At 41.7% G+C, this 27,526-nt stretch overlaps 1 protein-coding gene across 1 annotated transcript in view; it reads left to right on the top strand.

Annotated features, from left to right (window-relative positions):
- The window catches only part of itpk1b (inositol-tetrakisphosphate 1-kinase b), a 70,581-nt gene that overhangs the window by 24,251 nt on the left and 18,804 nt on the right, over positions 1 to 27,526 (top strand). Inside the window, 3 exon segments of the mRNA XM_048247254.1 lie at positions 2,931 to 3,056; positions 10,009 to 10,126; positions 24,904 to 25,002. Of these exon segments, the coding sequence (XP_048103211.1) occupies positions 2,931 to 3,056; positions 10,009 to 10,126; positions 24,904 to 25,002 (343 nt within the window).

The raw sequence follows: 27,526 nt of genomic DNA, 5'->3' as shown, positions 1-27,526 counted from the left end.
TTAAAATAGCCCTACATCATCATATACCCTTTACCATACCTAGCACTCACCACCTGTTTTAAACTGACAAGTAATTGTTAAAAACAGCACTCACTGATGCACTTATTCTTACTGTACTGTAATGTTTTTAAATTGTCCTAAAATTGTTGCATGGTGTCATTTCAGTTAGCCTAAGAGCTGGTTTGATTTGCATGGTTTTATTTCAGTTTGCCTAAGAGCTGGTTTGATTTGCATTGAGAGATGATCTTATGGAAAGTATCCCAGGCCAACCTCTAGGCAGAAGAAGCGTAAAATACGCTTTATGTATAATTATGTATTATTATTATTATTATTGTTATGTATACTTTATTATGTATTATTATTATTGTTATGTATACTTTATTATGTATTATTATTATGTATTAATTATGTATTATTATTATTATGTATACTTAATTATGTCTTCCTCTGTATGTACGAAAACTGCCTGTAAAAAGCGCACTTCTATTTTGTGTTGAAAGATTTGCCTTTTAAAATAGCGGTTAAATGCGTCAATAAGAGAAACTTTCAAAGACAACAGAACAATGTGGGTAGACAACAGGGTAATGTATAGACATTACATTACATTACATTACATTTGGCTGACGCTTTTTTAGCCAAAGCGACTAACAACATGGTAAACAGTTTAAGTTTTAGAGCAATTCTCAACAATTTTAGGACAATTTAAAAACATTACAGTACAGTAAGAATAAGTGCATCAGTGAGTGCTGTTTTTAACAATTACTTGTCAGTTTAAAACAGGTGGTGAGTGCTAGGATCAGTAAGACTTGTTGTAAGTGTTGCTATGAGAGGAGATGTTCTCTAAAGAGCTGGGTCTTCAGGAGTTTTTTGAAAATGGAGAAGGATGTCCCTGCCCTTGTAGGAACTGGCAGTGTGTTCCACCAACGAGGAACAACAGATGAGGAAAGTTTGGATTGGCTTGGCGTGCCGGTGGTAGAGCTAGGCGTCGTTAGATCTGAGGGCGCAGCTGTCTGGAGGTAGTGTAAGTCTGTATGAGGGCATTCAAGTAGGCAGGAGCAGAACCGGAGACTACTTTGTAGGCAAGCGTTAGAGCCTTGAATTTGATGCGGGCTGCCATAGGTAGCCAGTGTAGCTGGATGAGCAGCGGGGGTAACATGTGCCCTTTTGGGTTTTTGTAGACCAGCGCCCGCCCAGCGTTCTGGATCATCTGAAGTGGTTTCACTTGGGCTGGGAGACCTGTCAGGAGTGGCATTGCAGTAGTCAGTGCAGTGAGATGACTATTGCCTGAACCAGAAGTTGGGTAGCATCTTGAGTCAAGTAAGTCCTGATTTTCCATTATGTTGTAGAGTCTGAGAAATGGCATGACCCGGCTGACTGAGGCAACATGATCTGAGAAGTTTAGTTGGTTGTGAAAACAACTCCTAGATTTCTTACAGTCCTGGTAGGTGAAACAGACAGGAGTCAAATTTGATGTTGATGTCGTGGTGTATGGTAGGTTTAGCTGGGAGGACCAGCAGTTCAGTCTTTGAGAGGTTCAGCTGGAGGTGGTGTGCCTTCATCCATGTAGCTATGTCTGAGAGGCAATCCGAGATCCGTGCTGAAACCAAGGGGACAAAGACCAAAGACAACAGAACAATGTGGGTAGACAACAGGGTAATGTATAGATGCTGTATTGTCACAGGGTAATGTATAGATGCTGTATTGTCACAGGGTAATGTATAGATGCTGTATTGTCACAGGGTAATGTATAGATGCTGTATTGTAGCTGCGTAATATGGTTGTATTTTAGCAGGGTAATGTATAGATGCTGTATTGTAGCAAGGTAATGTATAGATGATGTATTGTAGCTGGGTAATATGGTTGTATTGTAGCAGGGTAATGTATAGATGCTGTATTGTAGCAAGGTAATGTATAGATGCTGTATTGTAGCAGGGTAATGTGATTGTATTGTAGCAGGGTAATGTATAGATGCTCTATTGTCACAGGGTAATGTGATTGTATTGTAGCAGGGTAATGTATAGATACTGTATTGTAGCAGGTTAATGTATAGATGCTGTATTGTAGCAGGGTAATATGGTTGTATTGTAGCAGGGTAATGTATAGATGCTGTATTGTAGCAGGGTAATGTAGATGCTGTATTCTAACAGGGTAATGTATAGATGATGTATTGTAGCAGGGTAATGTGATTGTATTGCAGCAGGGTAATGTATAGATGTTGTATTGTAGCAGGGTAATGTATAGATGCTGTATTGTAGCAGGGTAATGTGGTTGTATTGTAGCAGGGTAATGTATAGATGCTGTATTGTAGCAGGGTAATGTATAGATGCTGTATTGTAGCAGGGTAATGTAAAGATGCTGTATTGTAGCAGGGTAATGTATAGATGATGTATGCAGGGTAATGTATAGATGCTGTATTGTAGCAGGGTAATATGTAGATGTGGTATTGTAGCAGGGTAATGTATAGATGCTGTATAAGTAAGTATATAAGTATACTCTTTTGATCCAGTGAGGGAAATTTGGTCTCTGCATTTATCCCAATCCGTGAATTAGTGAAACACACTCAGCACACAGTGAACACACAGTGAGGTGAAGCACACACTAATCCCGGCGCAGTGAGCTGCCTGCAACAACAGTGGCACTCGGGGAGCAGTGAGGGGTTAGGTGCCTTGCTCAAGGGCACTTCAGCTGTGCCTACTGGTCGGGGTTCGAACCGGCAACCCTCCGGTTACAAGTCCGAAACGCTAACCAGTAGACCACAGCTGCCCCTGTATTGTAGCAGGGTAATATGGTTGTATTGTAGTAGGGTAATGTATAGATGCTGTATTGTAGCAGGGTAATATGGTTGTATTGTAGTAGGGTAATGTATAGATGTAGTGTAATCATAAAATAGTTTGACCTTTGACCTTGTGGTGACCTTTGTCCTCCTGCAGTTGGACCTGTGCCAGCCTCTGGAGGACCAGGGGCCGCTGGACGTCATCATCCACAAACTCACCGACCTCATCCTGGAGGCCGACCAGAACCACGGAGAGGCACTAGTGCTGCTGCAGAGAGTCCAGGTACACACTCACACACACGCACACTCACACTCACACACACACATACACACTCACACACACACACACACACACACACAAACACACACACTTTAGCTTTAGTACCACTTTAGTAGCCTCACTGCTGCCCCTTCTGAAAAAGCAGGAGGCTACCTTTAAAAAAGAGAGGAATCCCAGCCTACGAATTCAATAACAAAATAAATCCTGCATAATTAAACATTACCTCGATTAAGGCTACTTGGGTGTGGCTTAAGGCTTGACTACACGGTGGTAGCGAAAATCGAAATCTGCTTTTGATAGCCTACTGGTGCCGCTCCACAAAACGAAAAAATATCTTAATTTGCTGTCTACGTTATTGTCAGTGTTGGGGGTAACCAGGGCTCCGAACCGGTTCAAGGAACGAAAACCGAAAACGAACGGAATTTTACGAGGAGCGGAAACGGAAACGAAAACAAAATGGTCTTCAACTGTTCCGGAAAAGAAACGTTATTCTGAAATCCACAAAACGGTTAATAGCGCGTTTTTAGATTCTCTATATAACAGCCTAATAATTTGATTTCTGCAATTTGAAAAAAAAAGCGAATAAATGGACCTTTGGTCCAAATGTATCTTACTGTTGTAATGTAACCTATCCGTCTGCCACGGATCTTAGGCCAGCTCGTAGCGTAGGCTACTGAAACTGATTTGGAAATTGTTTGTAGCCTATGCGTAATAGCCTATTTTGCCTGTCCACGCCTTGTCGTTTCAAAGTCGGGATTTGAAATGTTTGCGCAATTATAGCCTATTCTATGTAGTATGAGTATGAGTTAAACGGGAAATTTGAGATAGGCCTTGTCAGCAACAGAAAGGTTCGTTTATAAACAGGGTTGGAATTATAGCGCAAGCCTTTGAAGATCTCCATATGGATAAAACTTAGGCTACAACCAGGTAAGGAGTTTAGCATTATCCAGAAATATTTTTGATAAGAAATTATTTATAGGCATAGGTTAGGCCTACAGTAAGTCTGTAGGCTATGGGATGGATAGCCCATCTGAATGTTTTTGGATGCCGCCTGTGATTTATTATTTTTGGGCATAGCTACGGTATAGGCTAAATCAAGGGGAAATAATGAGTATGTCTATTCTAAGGTAAAGTCCACAAAAATAGACTTCATAGGCCCGCCAAACACTGCGGAACTTTAAGAACGAACGATATTTTTGCGTTCGAACGGTTCAGGACCGATATGTTGGTGGCGGAACGCATGCAAGAACGAAAACGTTAAACATAGGCCTACCTGAATCGTTCGGAACGGAACGTTTGAAAAATTATTTCATTTTCAAGCCCTGGGGGTAACGCAACTACGCAAATCAAAACAGTGTCTTGTGTGATAATTGAGACAGTAGAGAAATAACTGTTCAGAATTAATCTGTAGCTTCTGCAAAACAATGTTGTTGGTGATTTAATACTATCTAGCGACGTTTTTAACAGGCTAGACAACTATGACCCACGTTAATTTGCCCTACTTCTTGACTGCAATATAGTCAATTGACTGCTTGACATGTCGTTTTTATTTTTCTGTACAATAAACAAATACATTTGGCTGACTTCTGCAGACGCGCCACTTCCCTCCCCATATTCCAAGATTAAGATAGTAGCTTATACAAAAAGTACTTCATACTATCATAAAAAATTGTTAAAACGAATAGCTATTTGCAATTTGACAAAACACTGGTCCTCATTTTGCGAATGCGAGGATGATATGAGCCTGTTGCATGTAGTTAGATGTCCGAGTCACGCATATGCTATGTTTTGAAAACCACTGGCTCGTAATCACAATAATTTAACACACAACAGTTGGATAGCCTACTTCATCATGTCCCCATGCCTACATTTTTGTGAGTAGCATAGAGATCGTTAAAAACAATAAAGTATGGCTCTCCGTTTGGGACATCGAAAACTTATATTTTTAATAGGGTAGACTACCGTCAGAGATGCTGACTTGCAAAGGCCTCGGGATAACACGTTATCTCCACTATCATCAGTCATGCCCCTTGATCAAAGTGGGGAATGAAATAAAAGTTTAAGAACCACTGGCTTAACAAGTTACCTGCAGTCCAGAACACACAGAATCTGTTGCAATATTCTGATGATATCGGCGATGATATCGGCAAATGTTTGTTTTCCAAAGTAAGAATTTCACTTCACCATCCACCTTCGACAATGAATAGCTCATTACACTTGTTACTGTTAAACGTAGGCCTAACTGGTATCATTACAAACATTATTCTGTGTCCTAAAACTGGCATATTTTATGGCATTGTGTCATGTAAGGTTGTTGCAAAATCTAGACAAATGTGTGAGGTGGTCAGCAGGGGAAAATTGAGACACACATTGGATTGTGTTATTACTTGAACATTCCACACTATCCACAGCTGTGGTATCAGGGGCAGGAGGATTACTGTTAGCGCAGGCTTTATATAAAATTCTTCAACAGAAGGCCTCGAATGCAGGCTTGCCCAAAATAAAGGCCTGTGGTTTGTGCAGCCTACAGTAAGTAGGCCTACAGTGGGTCAAATCATTGCAACGTAAAATGCCACAAAAAGCTGTTTATGAATAGGTCTTAGTGAGTTAGGAGTCCTCTCGACTTATCTTAAGCTGTCCCAGACTTAGGTGCTACTTTTAGGTCTACAATGCTTCGTGAATTACTTTTAGTGAAAAAAAAATTAGGAGTCCTAAAGTTAGGAGTGACACGCCCATTATTTTTAGGAGTTGCTCCTAAATTCGCCAGTTAGGAGCTACTTTTAGCCTTAAAATTCTTTGTGAATACGGCCCCTGAATAAAAAGGCCTAGCCTAAATGAATCAAGAGTAAGGCAAAACAAATAGCCTAGTAGGCTAATGAAACATACGGATTGATGTAGTATCTTTGAAACATTATTAAATTATTCAGTTACTATGCCTACGTTTGCAAAAGAGAACATTTTAATTTGATTCACAATAATGTTACATTTAATTTACATGTTGACAATGAGTAGCCTAGTTTTGGTTGTTGTTGGTGGCGTTATTGCATGTTAGTTATGCCTACAATGCAAAATTGCTTCCTCACGATTGAAAGCTCCTGTAGCTGCATAGGATTTCAAAACTATATTTGTGAATAGGTCTGTGAGTTAGGAGTCCTCTCGACTTCTTTTAAGCTGACACAGAGGTGGGAAGGTGTGATTTGTTGGGGGCAGGGCCGGATTAACTGGGCACAAATGTCTGATGGCCCCCCTGCCCCCCAGCCAACGTGAATCGGGTGGTCAGTTAATAGGCCTATATCGTGAAGATTTTTCTTGCCAGCTTTACGAGCACAAGGCACGAGCGCATCTATGAGGCCAAGCCTCACCAAGTAGCTTGTTTGTTTACAACTAACATTCCATTTAATTAAACTGCTTTATAGACTATGCCGATACAGAACTGAAGAGCTGTGGACGGCACTGCACGGCATGCCCAATGAAAATAAATTAACACAACGCAACACAACACAGACCCCGCTTCTCTTGCGTCAGTCACTGAAATGAACGAAACACAGAACCCGCTTCTCTCACGGCAGTCACTGACAGTAACCTAGAATAAATGCATGGGGAAAAAAACTTCCCCATGACAAAGACATCGTAAAACACTGAAAGTTAATATTTTGTCACAAGCAACATACATCTGTCCTCCATTTGATCTGTCTGTCAAATGTGTTATGTTCCAAGTAGCCTAGTGTGTAATTCTGCTTCATAAAGTTGAACAATACATTTGCTTATTTCACAGAAAAATATAAATAGCCAGTTAGGGTCTACAGTGCAGAGTTGGTAAGTTATGGTAGGCCAACTTGGAGTGAACATACAAACAATACAATCTTTCTCTAGTAGCTGAGTAGCCTCAGGTGCGCACGTAGACATAAGGCCGAACATGCAAGCGCCAATGAATCGTGCTCTCACGCCATTAAACTTAAATAGGTTAACCTTCAAGTCAACCTAAAGTTCGCCTTCAAGCAAGGAAAACGATGATGTGAAGACATCTGTTTCGTTGGAAGGGCAAGGGGTAGCAACAGGGCAATACAGAGACAGGCCCGATGGCAGGGCGGTTATGAGAGTATATAAACTATTAAAATATGGGATATTCTACGGGAAAACATTAAAACGGCAAGACAGCGGGGGAAAGTTAAAATATGTGATAAAACACGGAAAAAGTTGGCATGCATTGTTTCTGTTAGGTTTGCAGTTCTTAAGGACCCAATCGCAGACGGCTCAGATCAGTGACTAGGTATTCTTTTAATTAGCAAGACACAGGTATCAGTAGTGATGTGCCCAATGAAGCGAGGCTTCGGAGCTTGTGTCGAGCAGAAAGGGGCGTGCCAGATGAAGCCCCGGTTTGAGGCTTGTGTCGTTTCCATAAAATCACGTGACTGATGACAAACGAGGCCTCTGTTTGTGAGTGTGACGTCTGAAGCTTTGTTTGGGACACACACCCACGTGACTGCTTGGAATCTGATGCAAAGGCTTTGAATTGCGCGAACCAGGGCACCCGCTCTAGTGTCGGAATGAGTTGTGTTGTATTGCAAGAGTCAGGCTAATTGTGGGTAGCTCTGTTTTATTCAGGATGCCTTCTCTGTTTGGGAATTTACCTTCTTTTCTTTCCGGAAAATGTCCATAATATAATGCACATAGAAATAAAGAAGAAATAGCCTAAAGCTTTGCCATTTAGAAACGTGTCTGTGTTGCAATCTTGTCTCAACTTCAATCACGTAATTTAAAAGCAATACAGGCTAATAATTTCTATGTAGGCCTAACAATAATGGCATAATATGACATAATATTTTCCTTTTATTGAAAGTTTGATTCATGAATCGTCAAAACATGTCGGGCCATATAGGGTTTGGTTTAATTAGGCGCCTGGTCGTTTGCTTTTCACTCTCGTCCATAGCGTGTTGAGGTTGATAATACTTCATCCTGGTCCAGAAGCTAAGTAGTGTCTACTGCGGGCGTTAAGTGGATGGGAGACCGATTGGATAATTGACTGGGATAACACATGATTTCACACCTCCTCAAAAAGGCAGGCAAACAGGCAATGAAAAATCCAGGGCAAAAATAATCCAAGACAGAGTGCAAACATAGGTCCAGAACAGGCAGGCTTCAGAATACACAGTCAAAAAAACTTACAATGACAATGCCTCGTCACATGAAGTAAGCTGGCACGATCTAGCACCGATTGATAAGACCCCAGGGTTTAAATACTCACAAACTAATCAGGCAAACCAAGAACAGGTGAGTCTACAAAATGGCGGGAATTCAAACAAAGAGAGGGGCGGAGTCAGAAGCACATGGCAAACTCAAACAAAACCACATGGGCACATCACATGATCGTTCAAGATAAACAAAAGCACATGTCAGGAAAAACAAAAACTTAGGCCAGAGCAGCATTACTAACAGTTTCTGTCCCCGTGCACAGGGATTATTTGTCATATTATTAATCACATATGATTATTTGTGAAATTGGGCAAACATTACAAACAAACATGCAATGTGAACGTCTGGGATTGGGAAGAGCACTAAATGCTCTTAAGCACGAAGTCAAACCTTTAAATGAAAAACACTCTTTAATAATCAAAAAAATAAACCGCTAAACTTGTGACCATCAAAAATCGTTTATCGCCTGTAACTCCGTGATAACAGGACGTAAGAAAGGCATTTGGCTGAGCAACGGAGGTTAATATGCTCTATATTTTGTCCAAAATGATGTCTGTTTATCATCGTAGCACTCGGAGAAAACCAGAATGTTTAAACGGCTGCAAACGGGATTCACTCGCAGTTTTTCCACAAGATTTCTTTATTAGGGCAGGGCAGGCATATTTCTGGCTATTAAATTATTTCTAAACCAGTCTGCTAAAGTCTGTAGTAAAGTCTGTGTAGGGTTTTCCAGGCTCCATTTCTTTTTACGAGACACCCTGCTCACTTGAGACATCTACCGGTGGTTTGGGTTGTTGCAACGTTGTTGCAGCGTCACTGGAAAAATACAAATTAAAGTCGCGTGATCCCGCGCGCGGACCGCGAGTGAAGCTGGCCAAGTCGAAGCACTGCCCACTGTACACACTCACACACACACACACACACACACACACACACACATACACACACTCATACACACACACACACACACACACACACTCACACACACACACACACACACACACACACACACCACACTCACACAACCATGAACACACACACACACACAACCATGACCACACACACACTCACACACACACACACACACACACGCACACACACAACCATTAACACACACATACACATACACGCACACACACACACACACACACACACACACACACTCACACACACACGCACGCACACACGCACGCACAACCATGAACACACACACACACACACACACAGTGATTGGATAGTTAACTTAGATTCCTGATAGATTCCTAGCTCCAGAACAGTCTCAAGAGTTTCAAAGATTTGTACTTGCAGCAGAGATTTGTACATGCAGAATAAATTGATATTTACTTGGCTCAGGTGTCACCTCAGGTGGGCTAGTAGCCATGAGTAAATATAAACAGCAGTGTATATAGACTATCCCCTAGTGAGTGTGTGTGTGTGTTGTAATCATCTAACCCTAACTCTGTAGGATTACATTGACACACACCCAGAGACCATTGTGCTGGACCCACTGTGTGTGTGTGTGTGTGTGTGTGTGTGTGTGTGTGTGTGCGCGTGCGTGTTGTAATCATCTAACTCTAACTCTGTAGGATTACATTGACACACACCCAGAGACCATTGTGTTGGACCCACTGAGTGTATGTGTGCGTGTGTGTTGTAGGATTACATTGACACACACCCAGAGACCATTGTGTTGGACCCACTGAGTGAGTGTGTGTGTGTGTGTGTGTGTGTGTGTGCGTGTGTGTGTGCGTGTGTGTTGTAGGATTACATTGACACACACCCAGAGACCATTGTGCTGGACCCACTGCCCGCCATCAGAACCCTTCTGGACCGCAGCAAGTCTTACCAGCTGGTTCATCACATCGAGGAGCACATGAAAGGTAGCTCTCACACACACACACACACACACACACACACATGCAAACAAGTCTACTCTTCAGTAGGCTATGTGTATCTTAAGTACAATGCATTATAATAATATTGTACTATAATATAATAATAATTTGTTTATTCAGGGAAACAATAAAAATGTAAGACACAGAAGAATAGAATAAAGACATAAAACAGGCAACAGTGAGTTAAAAACCCGTATGTACCATAGCCATATCGTTAAGTACCGTAGCCATATCGTTAAGTACCGTAGCCATATCGTTAATAACAGGAGCACTGTACCGTATGTACCGTAGCCATATCGTTAAGAACAGGAGCACTGTACCGTATGTACCGTAGCCATATCATTAAGAACAGGAGCCCCGTGGTACCCGTGATGTACCGAGTCATATCGTTAAATTACCGTGAGCCATATCGTTAAGAACAGGAGCACTGTACCGTAGCCATATCATTAAGAACAGGAGCACGCGGTGCAGAGCCATATCGTTAAGAACAGGAGCACTGTACGTATGTACCGTAGCCATATCGTTAAGTACCGTAGCCATATCGTTAAGAACAGGAGAACTGTACCGTATGTACCGTAGCCATATCGTTAAGTACAGGAGCACTGTACCATATGTACCGTAGCCATATCGTTAAGAACAGGAGAACTGTACCGCATGTACCGTGAGCCATATCGTTAAGAACAGGAGCACTGGGGGGCTAGTGCGCAGGTAATGGAGTAGACGTGTTTTCCGTGAGCTCCTGCCAAGTACAACTTTTATTTTCTTATAAAGCACAGTACGGTCAATATTTTGCATTATACTTTCCCACTCCGTTATCTTGGAAGTGTAAGCTGTCGATCGACAGATGTCTCCTGCCTGAAAATGAGTGACTCTCGACCTAAACGCGAGGCTTCAAAGAACACCTCACCACGCAGCAAGCCAGATTCTCCTAAAAGCTCAGCTAAAGGGAATGCTAACGTCAGTGGGGTGGCTAGCATGGAGTCAGACATATTGAGTGCAACTAAATTCACGGAAGCTCTGCAAGCTTTAAAAGTGGACATATGTGGCAAGATTGATTCTAAAGTGGACTTGTTATCCAACAGTCTCCGAAACTAAATATCTGCCGTCAAGGAGGAGCTCAAAAAGTCATTGTCGGGCTTGCAGGCTACCGTGGATACCCATGCTTCCACTATTCAAGAGCTGGAGACTTTCGCCTCAACTCATAGCGACACAGTCGCTAGCTTGGAGTCCAAAATTGGGAAGGCTGCGTCGCGTCCGCGCGCGTTTGTAATCATAGTACGCTACTACGATGTCCGTGACCAGATTCTCCGACGAGCATCTGAGGCATCCCCACTACAACGCAACGGCAACAGACTGTCCATCTTCCCTGACTTCACGGCTGAGGTAGCAAAGAAACGTGCGGCATTTACCCCTGTGAAGAAGATTCTACATGATCCCCCTTCTATCAAATTCGGACTGTTTTTTCCCCGGACAGTTTTTTCACACTGGGAACGGGTGAGGTTCACAAATTTACTAATCCTGACAAAGCAATGGCCTTTGTGACAACCACAGTGAGTGAAACCATAGAGTAGAGGGAATTTTGAACAACCATGTTTGTGTAGGCTACTTGTTATGTTGGATGCCAAATTGTAATTCTACTAAGCTGACATATAAATATCAATCAGCTGATTTTTTTTCCACCCAGTAGTCCTCATCTAATAGCATTGGCTATTTACAGTGCATGCAGACATGCACTCTTTTGCTTGTGTACTGTCACAGTTTTCAGTTTTTTCCCTTATAAAAACAAAGAAAGAAAAAAGAAATGGGAACAACAATATTGTGCTTTTTTGTTATTTTAACGCTCTACATTTAGGCTAGTACTTGGCCCAGTGGGCATGGAAGTGAAGTTCCATTAAGAGTTTAATGTGTTCTTTAGGGAGGGGTGCGTGCGTTAAGTTCAGGTTGACGCTTCAGCAGTCTTTGGTTTGTATCTGTGTCTATGTTTACTATGTTTTTTCTTTTTACTTTTTGTGTGTGTATGGGCCTTCTAATTTGTGTAGTTTCAACGCCAGATTCTTTATTATAAGGTTACGCTTACTACTGTATCATACATTTTCTGCCTCCATTCTTGCCGTAATATGAACCCCCAAAGTATTCCAAAACCCACTCTTCAACATGGGGGACATGCACTCAAATTTACAAGCTGGAATGTAAAAGGACTGAATGAACCAGTCAAGAGAAGCAAAGTTCTTCATCATCTTCAAACTCTTAGGACCCACATCGCTTTCCTACAGGAAACGCACTTGAAAACAGATAAACATTCTTTGTTGCAGAAACGATGGGTTGGCCAGGTGTATCACTCACAGCTCGGCTGCAAGGGGAACTGCAATTCTCATTCACAAGTCTGTTCCATTTACTTTGTCAAAAACCAAACTAGATAAGAATGGAAGATATGTCACAGTAACAGGAACACTTTATAACACCCCAGTGACTTTAGCAAATGTGTATGACCCCAATTGGGGTGACGAAAATGTTTTCAAATCCTTTTTGTCTTTTTTCCAAGATATGCAGTCTCAGTGCCACATCTTAGGTGGTGACTTTAACTGTTGGTTGAATCCTTCTTTAGACCGCTCCTCTATGAATAGCAAGCCTCAAACAAAGTCAGCTAAACTAATCAAGTCGTTTTTAAAAGAATTTCATGTATCTGATGTCTGGCGGTTCCTGAACCCAACTAATAGAGCTTATTCCTTAATCTCAAATATGCACCACACATTCACATGTATAGACTATTTTCTATTAGATAATCGTTTCCTTCCTGCTGTGCACTCATGTACATATAACCCCATAGTTATCTCCGATCATAGTCCTGTAACTCTGGAACTTAACTGGAAAGGTCATACAAAAGCCACGTCCACCATGGCGTTTTAACACTCGTCTACTATCAGACGACGATTTTGTGCAATTCATGTCCACCAATATTGATGTGTTTATCAAGGTCAACAAAACTGCAGACACTTCACCCTCTATCCTATGGGAGACGTTTAAGGCATTTGCCAGGGGCATCATCATTTCTTATGCAAGCTACGAGAAAAGACAGAGAGAAAAAACAATTGCAGAACTTCTATCTCAGATTTCACAACTTGACCAAACGTACGCCTCTTCTCCCTCCCCAGATGTGTATAAGCAGAGACTGGTATTACAATCTGAATTTAATAACTTGTCAAGCACTCTTGCTGAAGACCTCCTTTTAAAATGTAGATACACTCTATATGAACAAGGTGATAAATCCAGCAAACTGCTAGCTCATCAACTGAGTAGCAAAACCTCAGCACAACAAATTCTGAAGATAAATACACCAACAGGGACTACAGTTGATCTAGAACAAATAAATGTCCAATTCAAAACTTACTACTGTCACTTATACACTTCTGGGGCACAGGGCGGAATATCTGAATTAGACTCTTACTTCTCAGAATCTTCCTATTCCCAGCTTAGACGAAACCTTAGCGTCAGATTTAGAACAGCCAATCACATTAGATGAGATCTCCAGCGCAATCCGTGCAATGCAAAGTGGTAAATGTCCAGGCCCAGACTTCCCTGTAGAATTCTATAAAATGTTCTGATCTATTGACCCCTCTCTTGCTTGAAATGTTCTGATCTATTGACCCCAGTTCTGATCTATTGACCCCTCTCTTGCTTGAAATGTTTTGATCTATTGACCCCTCTCTTGCTTGAAATGTTCTGATCTATTGACCCCATTTTCTGATCTATTGACCCCAGTTCTGATCTATTGACCCCTCTCTTGCTTGAAATGTTCTGATCTATTGACCCCATTTCTGATCTATTGACCCCATGTCTGATCTATTGACCCCTCTCTTGCTTGAAATGTTCTGATCTATTGACCCCATTTCTGATCTATTGACCCCATTTCTGATCTATTGACCCCTCTCTTGCTTGAAATGTTCTGATCTATTGACCCCATTTCTGATCTATTGACCCCATGTCTGATCTATTGACCCCATTTCTGATCTATTGACCCCTCTCTTGCTTGAAATGTTCTGATCTATTGACCCCATTTCTGATCTATTGACCCCATGTCTGATCTATTGACCCCATTTCTGATCTATTGACCCCATCTCTCTTGCTTGAAATGTCTCCTCCTGCTTACCACCATCTCTACGGCAAACGTCTATCTCTTTGATATAAAAAAACAACAAAGACCCACTCCTCTGCAGCTCCTATAGACCCATAAACAAAGACCCACTCCTGCAGCTCCTATAGACCCATAAACAAAGACCCACTCCTGCAGCTCCTATAGACCCATAAACAAAGACCCACTCCTGCAGCTCCTATAGACCCATTTCGTTGATCAATGTAGATGCTAAGCTATTAGCTAAGGTATTGGCTATGCATTTAGACTCCATTTTACCTTCATTGATGTCTCATGACCAAACAGGATTTATTATAAATAGACATTCCTTTTTCAATGTTAGACGTCTATTTAACATAATATACTCTCCCCCTTCACGCGGTTCGGAGGCCGTTGTTGCGTTAGACGCGGAGAAGGCCTTCGACCGCGTGGAGTTAAATTACCTTTTCTACACCCTGAAGAAGTTTGGGTTATGTGACAAATTCATCTCCTGGATTAAACTCTTATACCATCTCCCCTCTGCCTCAGTTAGAACCAACTGTAACCAACCATAAATTCAGAATACTTCAATCTTCAACGTGGCACCAGACAGGGCTGCCCGTTATCTCCTTTACTTTTTGCAATTGCTATTGAGCCTCTCTCTGTAGCTTTACGTTCTCATTCACAGATCTCTGGAATACTCAGGGGTGAAGTTGAGCAAAAGGTTGCTCTGTATGCCGATGACTTGCTTCTTTTCCTTTCTAATTTGAGTTCTTCACTGCCAAATGTATTCTCCACACTTCATGCCTTTGGGGCTATTTCAGGCTACAAGGTCAACTATGACAAAAGCGAGATCTTTCCTTTGAACACAGCCGGACGCAACTTTATCTCACAAACAAATATACCATTTAAAGTAGTTTTTGATAAATTCACGTATCTAGGTATTCAAATAACAGATAAGTTTGAAAGGCTCTTCAGAGCAAACTTTGATCCTCTGCTAACTAGAACTAAACAAGATCTAAAACGCTGGTCTTTACTTCCCCTATCTATGGCTGGGCGTGTTAACTCGGTTAAGATGAATATTCTACCTAAATTCTCTTACCTCTTTCAGTGTTTGCCAGTATACCTAACCAAAACTTTCTTCCGTAAATTAGACAGTTTGATTTCCGAATTCCCATGGCAGAATCGGCCTTCAAGACTCCGCAAAGTTTATTTAGAAAGACCAAGGGTTCTTGGTGGCCTTGCTTTACCAAACTTCCAATTTTATTATTGGGCTGCCAACTTAACGTATATTTCACTACTGGCTACAAATCCCAAATGCAGAACATACTGCCGCCTGGGTCAATATGGAAGCTACTTCCTGCAAACCATCTTCCCTCCCAGCACTCTTATATTCTCCTAGAACCTCTTCCACTGTACAATACACAAAACATATACTTGTGAGGACTACTCTCAAAATTTGGAAACAGATTAAGCTTCACTTTGACATTACTCCATCTCTGCTTCATGCCCCTATCAATCAAAATCATTCATTTCCACCATCATTAATGGGCAAGGCATTCTCTGCGTGGGTGCAAGCAGGTATCACCTCTTTTAGTGACCTCTTCATAGATGAAACCTTTGCCTCGTTTCAGCAGCTGACCGGATGATTATCCTTGGGTAAAAATATTTTTTTTCAATATTTACAGTTACGCAGCTTTGTTCAAGCTGAAACCCCTAACTTCCCCATTAAGCCACAAGATGAAAAAAAAACATATTTCTACAACCAGTTTTCAGAGAGAAAGGTTTCATTTCATACATGTATAGCAAAATCTTTTCTGAATACAATCATTCCCTTTGTTCCATTAAGACTCTCTGGGAACAAGATGTTGGGGAGGTGTTGGGGGAGGTGTGGGGGAGGTGTTGGGGGAGAATCTTGTACCGTGTGCATTCTTCATCCTTCTGTGCCAAACATGGTTTAATACAATTTAAAATCCTTCATCGCACCCACTGGACTAAAGAGAGACTCTCTAGGATTTATCCCCATATCAGCCCCCTATGTGATCGATGCCAACAGTCTCCAGCCTCCCTAACTCATATGTTTTTATCTTGTCCAAGTCTTCATAATTTCTGGACTGAAATTTTTAATATTCTTTCAACTGTTTTAAATGTGCCCTGTGATCCTACCCCAGTGACAGTCCTATTTGGAGTGCTACCCCTTACTCTTATGGTGCCTAAATACAAGGCCGATTTTGAAGCATTTGCCACCCTCCTGGCTAGGAGATTGATCTTATTCAAGTGGAAATCCTCTGCTCCTCCTACAGTTTATCAATGGCTGAGAGATCTTTTGTCCTTTTCCAAATTAGAGAAGATGAGAGCTACACTACATGGATCCACGGTTAAATTCTACAAAATATGGAACCCTTTTCTTGAACATTTGAAATCAATTCAGTTCCCATCTACCGACTTGTAGGCTATACTCTTAGGGGTGTTTAATATCTGTGTTACCAATAGGCGGCTGTTACCTTTGCTATCTTTTTTTTCTGGCTTTAATCTTGTATTTATGTGTCAGTTGTGAGGCCAAATTTTGTTTGTTGTTTTGTTTTCAAGGATTTATTTTGCTTGTGTGTTTTATTTATTATTATTGCTTTTCTGCTATCCATTTAGTTTCTAGTTTAGTATCCGTGTGGTTGTGTATGTGTGTATATATGTTAAGGAAAAGTAAAAAACCCAAATGTATAATTTTATCATTGTATTTGACCGATACCTTCAATAAACATATGAATAAAAAAAAAGAACAGGAGCACTGTACCGTATGTACCGTAGCCATATCATTAAGAACAGGAGCACGGTACCGTAGCCATATCGTTAAGAACAGGAGCACTGTACCGTATGTACCGTAGCCATATCATTAAGAACAGGAGCACGGTACCGTAGCCATATCGTTAAGAACAGGAGCACGGTACCGTAGCCATATCGTTAAGAACAGGAGCACTGTACCGTATGTACCGTAGCCATATTGTTAAGAACAGGAGCACTGTACCGTATGTACCGTAGCCATATCATTAAGAACAGGAGCACGGTACCATAGCCATATTGTTAAGAACAGGAGCACGGTACCGTAGCCATATCGTTAAGAACAGGAGCACTGTACCGTATGTATTGTAGCCATATCGTTAAGAACAGGAGCACTGTACCGTATGTACCGTAGCCATATCATTAAGAACAGGAGCACGGTACCGTAGCCATATCGTTAAGAACAGGAGCACGGTACCGTAGCCATATCATTAAGAACAGGAGCACTGTACCGTATGTACCGAAGCCATATCATTAAGAACAGGAGCACTGTACCGTATGTACCGTAGCCATATCGTTAAGAACAGGAGCACTGTACCGTATGTACCGTAGCCATATCATTAAGAACAGGAGCACGGTACCGTAGCCATATCATTAAGAACAGGAGCACTGTACCGTATGTACCGTAGCCATATCGTTAAGAACAGGAGCACTGTACCGTAGCCATATTGTTAAGAACAGGAGCACTGTACCGTATGTACCGTAGCCATATCGTTAAGTACCGTAGCCATATCGTTAAGAACAGGAGCACTGTACTGTAGCCATGTCAATACGAACAGGAGCACTGTACCGTATGTATCGTAGCCATATTGTTAAGAACAGGAGCACTGTACCGTATGTACAATAGCCATATCGTTAAGAACAGGAGCACTGTACCGTATGTACCGTAGCCATATCGTTAAGTACCGTAGCCATATCGTTAAGAACAGGAGCACTGTACCGTATGTACCGTAGCCATATCGTTAAGAACAGGAGCACTGTACCGTATGTACCGTAGCCATCAGTGTTGCGCGGGTTTGGTCACAAGCGGCCCGCGGTCGCCCGATATTTTAATCAACCCGACCGCAACTCGGACCGTAAATATTAATTAGAACAAAATTATACCCGACCCGCTTATTTGCAAAATGTGTGCTTTTGGTTATAGCCTGCATGCAGTGTGACAGTAGGCCATTTCTGTAAAACAAACTAATTTATTTGCGAAACTTTATGCAGTAGAACTACACGCAGTAGGCATGCAGGACATAATGTTTGTGCAGGAGAGAGAATGAGAATAAGAGCGCAAGCACGCACGCAACCACCAAGGATTAGAACACTAGGATAAGATTTGAAGGCCATGGACATACATTTTTCTTTCGATAACAGAAATGGTGAGGCAAGGTAGGCAAGAGAGATACATTGCTGGTGAAAACGTTAGCGTAAACACTGGTTTATAATGCTGAATGAAGCACAAAGCTTTACTAAAGCACATCCACTGTTTAAAGGCACAAACACGAACTAAGGTAACTAAGGTATACTTTTATGCATGTAGTCTGTGCCATAACCTATATAGGCTACCGGTAGATATGGCTGTGAAGTCTGTGCCATAACATTTATTCCTGCAGGCTGCCCGCTTTGGCTCATAGACCTTTTACTGTTGGCTTTACTGTATTAATGCTTTTACATAGCCTGTCATACTTTTAAATGGCTTCGCAAGAAGAAGGCCTACATAGACCATAACTTGTACTACTGTCATCTTCTTTAAGAACTTTTCCCAATATTTCTCATAGCCTATATCGCTTTTCCTGAAGGGGTGTCTATATTATTTTAACTCGCATCTTCAGCTTCTTTACTGTTGACTTTACTGTATTAATGCTTTACTGTATTGATGCTAGCCTTCTTGTGATAGTTTAAGTAGGCCTATTTGTAGAAAATATGTATTTAATTAATTTTAACTGACCCGCCCGCAAATGACCCGAATATCATTAAAATATTTTGTTTATGACTCATAACCGCGGGCGACCGCGGTCATCCGCGGGCGATCGCTTAATTTCGGGCAGACCGCGCAACACTGGTAGCCATATCATTAAGAACAGGAGCACTGTACCGTATGTACCGTAGCCATATCGTTAAGAACAGGAGCACTGTACCGTATGTACCGTTGCCATATCATTAAGTACCGTAGCCATATCATTAACTCATTGAATGCCAAGCTGTTTTCGGAAGCTTTGTCCTAGAGTGCCAGCAATCTAGACCATTGTTGATGATTTTTGTACAGCCACAGCATATTCTGTGTTATAGCTATGAACACATACAATGGCTCTTTTGAAAGGTGAGACTTTAAGCTCTCAGTGAGTCCAAACCGTGTATTTCTACACCCCTCTGTTCCTGAGAAATCCCAAGCTAAACAGTGGCTAGTTTTAATCAAAATCGCTGTTTTTTTTTTAGAAATGGAGATCTTGATGAACGTCTTTCATGAAATATGAAGTGTTGCCTGTAAAGATTCCGGGAAGTGACCTAGCGAGACCTGGCGAGACTGCCACCTAGTTATAGACCCACGAAAATGGCCTGGTTTTGAGCTGACGTGCATGCGTCACTGATTCGACCAAAAGCGGCAACCGAGTTATGATAAAATGTCCAGATAAAATGTCCAGATTGTGCGTTTTCATGAGTTTTCGATTGTCATATATTTCATTTCCATTCATCACAGAGTTCCCAAAATCACATATAAGGTGTGTTAGAGTGTCTAGTTTCGTAATTTAAAAAAAAAAGCTAAAAACGTTTATAAATATTACGTTTTTGGAACTCAACGCATGGGAAGGAAAAACGTAATATTACGTTTTTGGCACTCAATGAGTTAAGTACCGTAGCCATATCATTATGTACTGTAGCCATATCGTTAAGAACAGGAGCACCTGTACCGTAGCCATATCATTAAGAACAGGAGCACTGTACCGTAGCCATATCATTAAGAAAACACTTGAAATTATCAACTGATACAAATAGGCTTAGTTTCAGACTTGCTTGCAGTTTGCTCCATTTATAAGGTGCAAAAAAGCTGAAAGCAGGTTTCCCAAAGTCAGATCTCACGAGTGGGGTTTCAAGGGAGATGAGCCTCTGTACCCTGGTATTGTGACACATATACTTACATTTAAACAGGGAGCTAGTTAAGGTAAGGGGGTAGTTTCCCTGCTAATGCCTTACAGATGAAAAGAAGGCAACGTCTATCCCTCCTATATGATAAGGAAGACCAGCCCATTCTGGTAAAGTGTGCAATGCAATGATGAGTTCTAAAACCAGTTTCAGTGTAGAGGTGGAAGCATGCACAACATCGCCATAGTCTAAGATAGGGTTGTAACGATACACCAACCTTACGATTTGGTTTGTATCACGATTTTTGACCCACGGTTCGATACGAATCTTGATTTTTTTTTCTTTTTTTTTTTTGGGGGGGGGCTAGACATTTTATTAAATAACATTTTAATAGCCTCCCTTAGATTAGAACACCAGAGGATTACAATATAATATATCTATTATTTTATATCCTGATACAAAAATATTTTTCTGAATGACTGATATTTATGACAGCACACTTTATGCAGATTAGCCTATAGCCTAGGCCTACTATTTTTTATTACAACTCTACCTCTTTAATTCAGCTGTCTGGTTGAAGCCTGGAAATATTGTAAACAAAGTAGCATAGTTGGCTAGCTTAGCCTATCATAGTCTACTAATTGGACTGTTCAGTTTCCCCATGTGTGTTTAAGTTTCAAGGTAATACTTGTTCTCCTTGGGACAGGCCCTTTTGGGAAACGTTGGTATTGAGATGATCAGTCAACTTCAATGCAAGAGTTTTAAACAAATATGTGCAGCATGCTAATGATGCTAAGTGGATTTAATAGTAATTTAGCTAGTCTCCTATGCATCCTTGCTTTCACGATTGTGAATGTCTTATTTAAGTCACGCGTGTTCATTGAGCAGGAGAGGGAGGGAGAGCGCGAGAGAGAGCGGGGCAAGGAGAGGAGAGGAGAGGAGGAGAGGAGAGGAGAGGAGGAGAGAGGGAGAGGGAGCGCGAGAGAGAGCGGGGCAAGGAGAGGGGGTTTACTTCTATACTGTTTGGTAAAGTTGCACACATAGTCTACAATGAAAGCAAGGAGAGGTATGAAATTATTATTTATTTATTATTTATTTATATTTTATTTATTTGTTTTTGGACAACATAGGCTACCGATAAGTAAAGCGGGAGTTGTGGGTTGCTTTTGCGGCCGCGTAAGCTGCAAAGCACTGCGTGAAACACTAGAAAGGGTGTGTCGCGATTCTGCCTTTTCACACCGTGACACAGTATCGTGGATATATGAATGTCGCGATTTCGGTTACAGCCCTAGTCTAAGACCGATAGTATTGTTGATTGGACTATAAACAGCCTATTTTCCTTGGAGAGACATGAGCTAACATGAGCTAATTCTCTATAACGCACCTGGCTTCTCTCTCACCTTCTTAGCGAGCTCGACCACATGTGTTTTAAAAGATAGTCTGTCATCCAGCCAGATGCCCAGATATTTATGGTAACTGACTCGCTCAATGTCTTCCCCATTAAGAGAGTGAATTCTATGGACATCATGGATAGTTTTTCTTGCTTTAGAAAAGACCATGAATTTTGTTTTAGACTCTTTCAGGATCAATGTAAGGCTATGCAGGGATTGTTGTACACAGTCAAAAGCACATTGAAGATGTGCTACTGTAAGTGCAGAAGAATACAAAACCGTGTCATCTGCATAGAAGTCACCGCATGCAAGTGTGCTTTACAATGTTCTATAGAGGCACAGATGTCATTTCTGTACAGCGTGAAGAGTAGTGGGCCCAAGATAGAACCTTGTGGAACACCATTTTTTTTATCTCCAAAGTGTCTGACTTTATTCCTGCAGCATCTATACATTGTGTCCTGTCAGTGAGATAGCTTAGAAACCAGTAAAGGGAGCCAGTATCAAACCCCAAGGAGGCCAGTTTTTCAATAAGTATGCTGTGGTTGACAGTCTCAAAAGCTTTGGATAAATCGATAAACAAGGCTGCACAGTATAGGCCTATTATCAATAGTGGAGGCTGCACAGTATTGCCTATTATCAATAGTGGAGGCTATGTCATGTTATGTCATTTACTAGAGTTGCTGCAGTGATGGTACTGTGGCCAGCTCTGAAACCTGATTGGTCAGGACTTTGAATGGAATTGGAAGACAGGAAGGCATAAAGTTGTTAATTTACAAAAGATTCTAATATCTTGGCCAGACAGGAGAGCTTAGAAATGGGCCTGTAATTATTCAGATCGTTACGATCACCATCTTTATGTAGGGGCATTATAAGGGCTCATTTCCAGTAAGGGGCAGTATTATGGAGTGCAGTATTATGGAGTGCAATATTATGGAGTGCAGTACTTTGGAGTGCAGTACTAGGCAGTATTATGGAGTGCAGTACTATGGAGTGCAGTATTATGGAGTGCAGTATTATGGAGTGCAGTACTAGGCAGTATTATGGAGTGCAATATTATGGAGTGCAGTACTATGGAGTGCAGTACTAGGCAGTATTATGGAGTGCAATATTATGGAGTGCAGTACTATGGAGTGCAATATTATGGAGTGCAGTACTAGGCAGTATTATGGAGTGCAGTACTAGGCAGTATTATGGAGTGCAGTATTATGGAGTGCAGTACTATGAAGTGCAGTACTAGGCAGTACTATGGAGTGCAATATTATGGAGTGCAGTACTATGAAGTGCAGTACTAGGCAGTACTATAGAGTGCAATATGATGGAGTGCAGTACTATGAAGTGCAGTACTAGGCAGTACTATGTAGTGCAATGCTGTTTTTTTTTGATACTCAGAAAACTGCAGTTTTAACACTTGAAGTGCAATTATTTATTGTAAGGGTGTGGCTGCATTATTTTGAAAGTTAGTTTCAGATAGATTGAAGGTTAGCTTCAGATAGCTAGAAGGTTAGCTTCAGACTAGGGCTGGGCGATATGGACCAAAACTGATATCCCGATATTTTGGGTCTGATCGGCGATATACGATATCGATACGATATTGATATTTCAAAGAGAAAGCGAAGTGCTTCATATATTCAGTCAACACAACAATTATGACAACACAGCCAGTTTTAATTATATTCATTTCAGACTGCTCTAACAGAGCTGTGCAAAAAAATGTAAACAATACCAATAGGCTACAGTTGCTCTGATAAAGCTGTGCAAATAACAAAAGACCAAAAGTTGACCCTGACTGACAACGCAGGCCTACATTGTACTGCACAATGCAATATTTTGGGCACAAAAATATTGAAAAAACCTGCAGTTTTGTCACACAATGCAGTTTTTTTACCTGTAAGGATTTGATAGGGCCTAGATGACAAGCAAATGTAGCCTATGATGGCCTAGACATGTTGCTATCAACAACAAAAATAGTTTTAAACAATTAGGCTACTTAAACAATGTAACTGAGTCACTCATCAAGAGTGTGATAGACGCTACCGTCGTTTTGTATGCGTTCATTTTTGCATGTTCCGGTTCGTAAGCAAAATCCCTATGCACGATTGAATGGGGTTTCAGGAATCATAAAAAATGATGTCCCTAACTGCTCGCGAGTCCCCGCGTGCATATCCTCTTAATAAAATCAGCGTGTAGGTTGTCTCCCTGAGACTTTAGATTTGTTACTGTATATCGCTAAACGCAAGCATTCATCAGTGTATTTAAATTAGCTAGTACCAAAAATGACATTTTACCGTGAGTCGAAGAGCTGTAAACAGTGTTATAACTTAAATCTGCGTGTACAAAACCGCTTGGAGCTCCAGTGGAATTTTGATTTCACAACAAGAATTCTCAGTCTAGCCGTTGATGTGCCGACGGAATAGGCATCAGCAACCTCTGATCAGGGTAAACAAAATCTGACTCAGTGTCCGTCATGTTTGAAAGTTTGTAGTGCTGCGAGGGAGAACGTGCACACTTAACGGCGCGAGTTGAGCAGAGCTGCGCTATCTGAATGGTCTGAACACAGAAGAGCAAGTGGCTTTGATAAAATGGCCCACTAGTTGACATAATACCGGTATTACGATATTGTCTCAACTACATATCGTTTTCAAAAATATATCGGTCGTAGTCGTAATACCGATATATCGCCCAGCTCTACTTCAGACAAAACTGAATTAGCTGGAAGATTATTTTCAGATATGGCTGCATTAGCTAGAAGGTTAGCTTCAGAATAAACTGGATTAGCTAGAAGGTTATCTACTGACGCAGAGACAGGGAAAGGCTTTAGGTGAGTGTTAGCTTCAGGTGACTGTTACGCGTGTGCGTGCGTGAGTGTGTTTCCGTGCGTGTGTGCGTGCGTGAGTGTGTTTCCGTGCGTGTGTGCGTGCGTCAGTGTGTTTCCGTGCGTGCGTCAGTGTGTTTCTGTGCGTGCGTGAGTGTGTTTCCGTGCGTGCGTCAGTGTGTTTCCATGCGTGCGTGAGTGTGTTTCCGTGCGTGCGTCAGTGTGTTTCCGTGCGTGCGTCAGTGTGTTTCCGTGCGTGCGTGAGTGTGTTTCCGTGCGTGCGTCAGTGTGTTTCCGTGCGTGTGTGCGTGCGTGAGTGTGTTTCCGTGCGTGTGTGCGTGCGTGAGTGTGTTTCCGTGCGTGTGTGCGTGCTTGAGTGTGTTTACGTGTGTCAGCTGTCAGCTCACTGCGTGAGTCATTGTGTTATTTGCCCCCAGACGAGTCATTGTGTTATTTGCCCCCAGACGAGTCATTGTGTTATTTGCCCCCTGACGAGTCATTGTGTTATTTGTTATTGTTTGTTTGTTGTGTTATTTGTGTTATGTAGACGAGCGCATTTGCTCTCCCCCCTTCATGCTGCTGGATGAACCATGTGGACCAGACACACAGGAGCAGATGAAGCAGCACGGCCTCACCTACCCCTTCAGTGGGTACACACACACACGCACGCTCCTCACCTACCCCTTCAGTGGGTATACACACACACACACACACCTCACCTACCCCTTCAGTGGGTACACACACACACCTCACCTACCCCTTCAGTGGGTATACACACACACACACACGCACACGTACGCACGCACACACACGCACACACACACCTCACCTACCCCTTCAGTGGGTACACAAACACACACGCACGCACACACACACGCACACACACACACTACACACACACACACACACCTCACCTACCCCTTCAGTGGGTACACACACACATGCACTCACGCACGCATGCACGCACTCACACCTCACCTACCCCTTCAGTGAGTACACACACACACACACACACAAACACTCACACACACCTCACCTACCCCTTCAGTGAGTACACACACACACACACACACACACCTCACCTACAGTGGGCATTAGTGTTACACGGTGTATCGATACTAACTACGATGCCTTCACGCAAAAAACCATACGATTTCCGACGTTTTTAGAATCGATACTTTATTAAAATTAACATTCTGTGTCTGCGTGAACTGCTGCTCTCACTGCTCCTTGCACGCATCTAGGCAAGTGGGTGTGTCAAGCAGGCAGCTCTGAGTGAGTGAGAGCGCAGCCAACGCCAACATACAGTAGTTCTTTGCCAACCGTCCCTCGGCCTTGTGGATAAAACAAAAGGTGAAGTGAAATCTGCAACTATTTTGGATACATCACGAATAGTGAAGGCAAGCCATCAGGTACACAGAGGCCCGTGGAACTTGGAACTTGGCTAAACACCTCACAGAAATATCCCAACATTTCTGTTTAAAGAACGACAGGTTAACAAATATGCTATAGAAAACACGACTACATGGTTAGTGCCAAGTTCTTCTCTTCTGTTTTAGTCTAGCCTAAGTGAACGCGAGTCACGAGAACGAGGTTCTCTAGGATGTTGAACCTTCCTTTATCAATGAATTTTGACGAGACATAACGAGCTGTAATCATTTTGACGAGACATAACGAGCTGTAATCATAGGGTGCTAACGTGATGAAAGCGCAATGTTCACGCCAGAATAACATTACCATAACTTGTAAATAATCTATTTCATGTTCGGTCAGTACTACTGGTAATATTTGTCATGGCATGTAGACTGCAATTTGTTCAATAGGTATTGCCCAGATGTAGGATAGGCTACCCGAAATGCGCTAATTAAAGCCCACAGCATATAATACCACCAAAGCGTGTTGAGTCCTAATAATAATAGCGGGTTATTGTTACATGGTAGCAAATCATGTTATCAAAGAAATAGACGTAGGCTAATGTAGGAATGCACACAGACATAATGCAACAGGTAATGGTGTAGGCCTATCTGACGAAGACCTGAGTGGTTGGAATGTCGTACTTGTACACTGGGCGCAAAGAAGACTATCCTCACATTTTTCCCTTTGCAACTGTCAAAGAAATCCCATGAACACGGGAAGGCCTAGGGAAGCCTATACTGTACATCAGATGGCCTAAAGATTAGGCCCCTCTGCATAGCATTCAGTGATTTGCATGCAGTAACACTGACCTTGATCTAGCCTAGTTTGGCTATTTAAAGCTACTTTATTGGCAAAACACAACACAATGTAAATGATCTATAACAAAAAATAAAGGACTTAATCACACAAAGTAGGCCTACTATTTTACTGATTAAAAATAATAATTATGTAGGAAGTTTAGAATGCAGAATTGACCTGCACACTACAAAAGTGCACCGAATTCAACACAAATGACTCAATACACTTGGAGGAGGTATGAGTCCTTTCTTTTCCAGATATCTTAGGATTTCGCCGTAGTATCGTTTCAGTATCGAGCATCGTGATATTTATGGCAGGTATTGTATCGAAGTCATAATTTTGGTATCGTGACAACACTAGTGGGCATCGCTTTTTAAATGGCCACTTCAGTCGCGCATTACGAGGCGTGAAGCTGCGTGAAGCTTTAGTACCACTTTCAGCCACTGTACCTCACTCTGCCTGCCGCCCCTTCTGAAAAAGCAGGAGGCTACCATTAAACATAATTGTTGCCGAGAGCCCAGCCTACGAATTCAATAACAAAATAAATCATACATAATTAAACATTACCTCGATTTAGGCTACTTGGGTATGGCTTAAGGCTTGACTACACGGTGGTAACGCAAATTGAAATAGAAATTTGCTGTCTACATTATTGTCAGTGTTGAGGGTAACGCAACTACGCAAATCAAAACAGTGGTGTGATAATTGAGCCAGTAGAGAAATAACTGTTCAGAACTAGAAATGCAATTCCAAGGAATTACCAGTGCATGAAAATGCTAAAGTTGAGATGTAAAATATCATGTATAGTTAAAACAGATAATACAGAAATGGTTACTACGGTGATGCTAGGTTAGACATGGTGGTTGCATAGCTTAATAAAAGTAGACTGTTTAAAAGCTGAATGTAGATAGTTTAAAAGTTGTTGATAGACAGTAGATAGTAAGTTGTTGATAGAC

Source organism: Alosa alosa, chromosome 1, assembly GCF_017589495.1.
Source record: "Alosa alosa isolate M-15738 ecotype Scorff River chromosome 1, AALO_Geno_1.1, whole genome shotgun sequence".
NCBI classification, from domain to species: Eukaryota; Metazoa; Chordata; class Actinopteri; order Clupeiformes; family Clupeidae; genus Alosa; species Alosa alosa.
The sequence above is the reverse complement of the archived record's forward strand: the minus strand, read 5'-3'. Positions and strand labels throughout refer to the sequence as shown.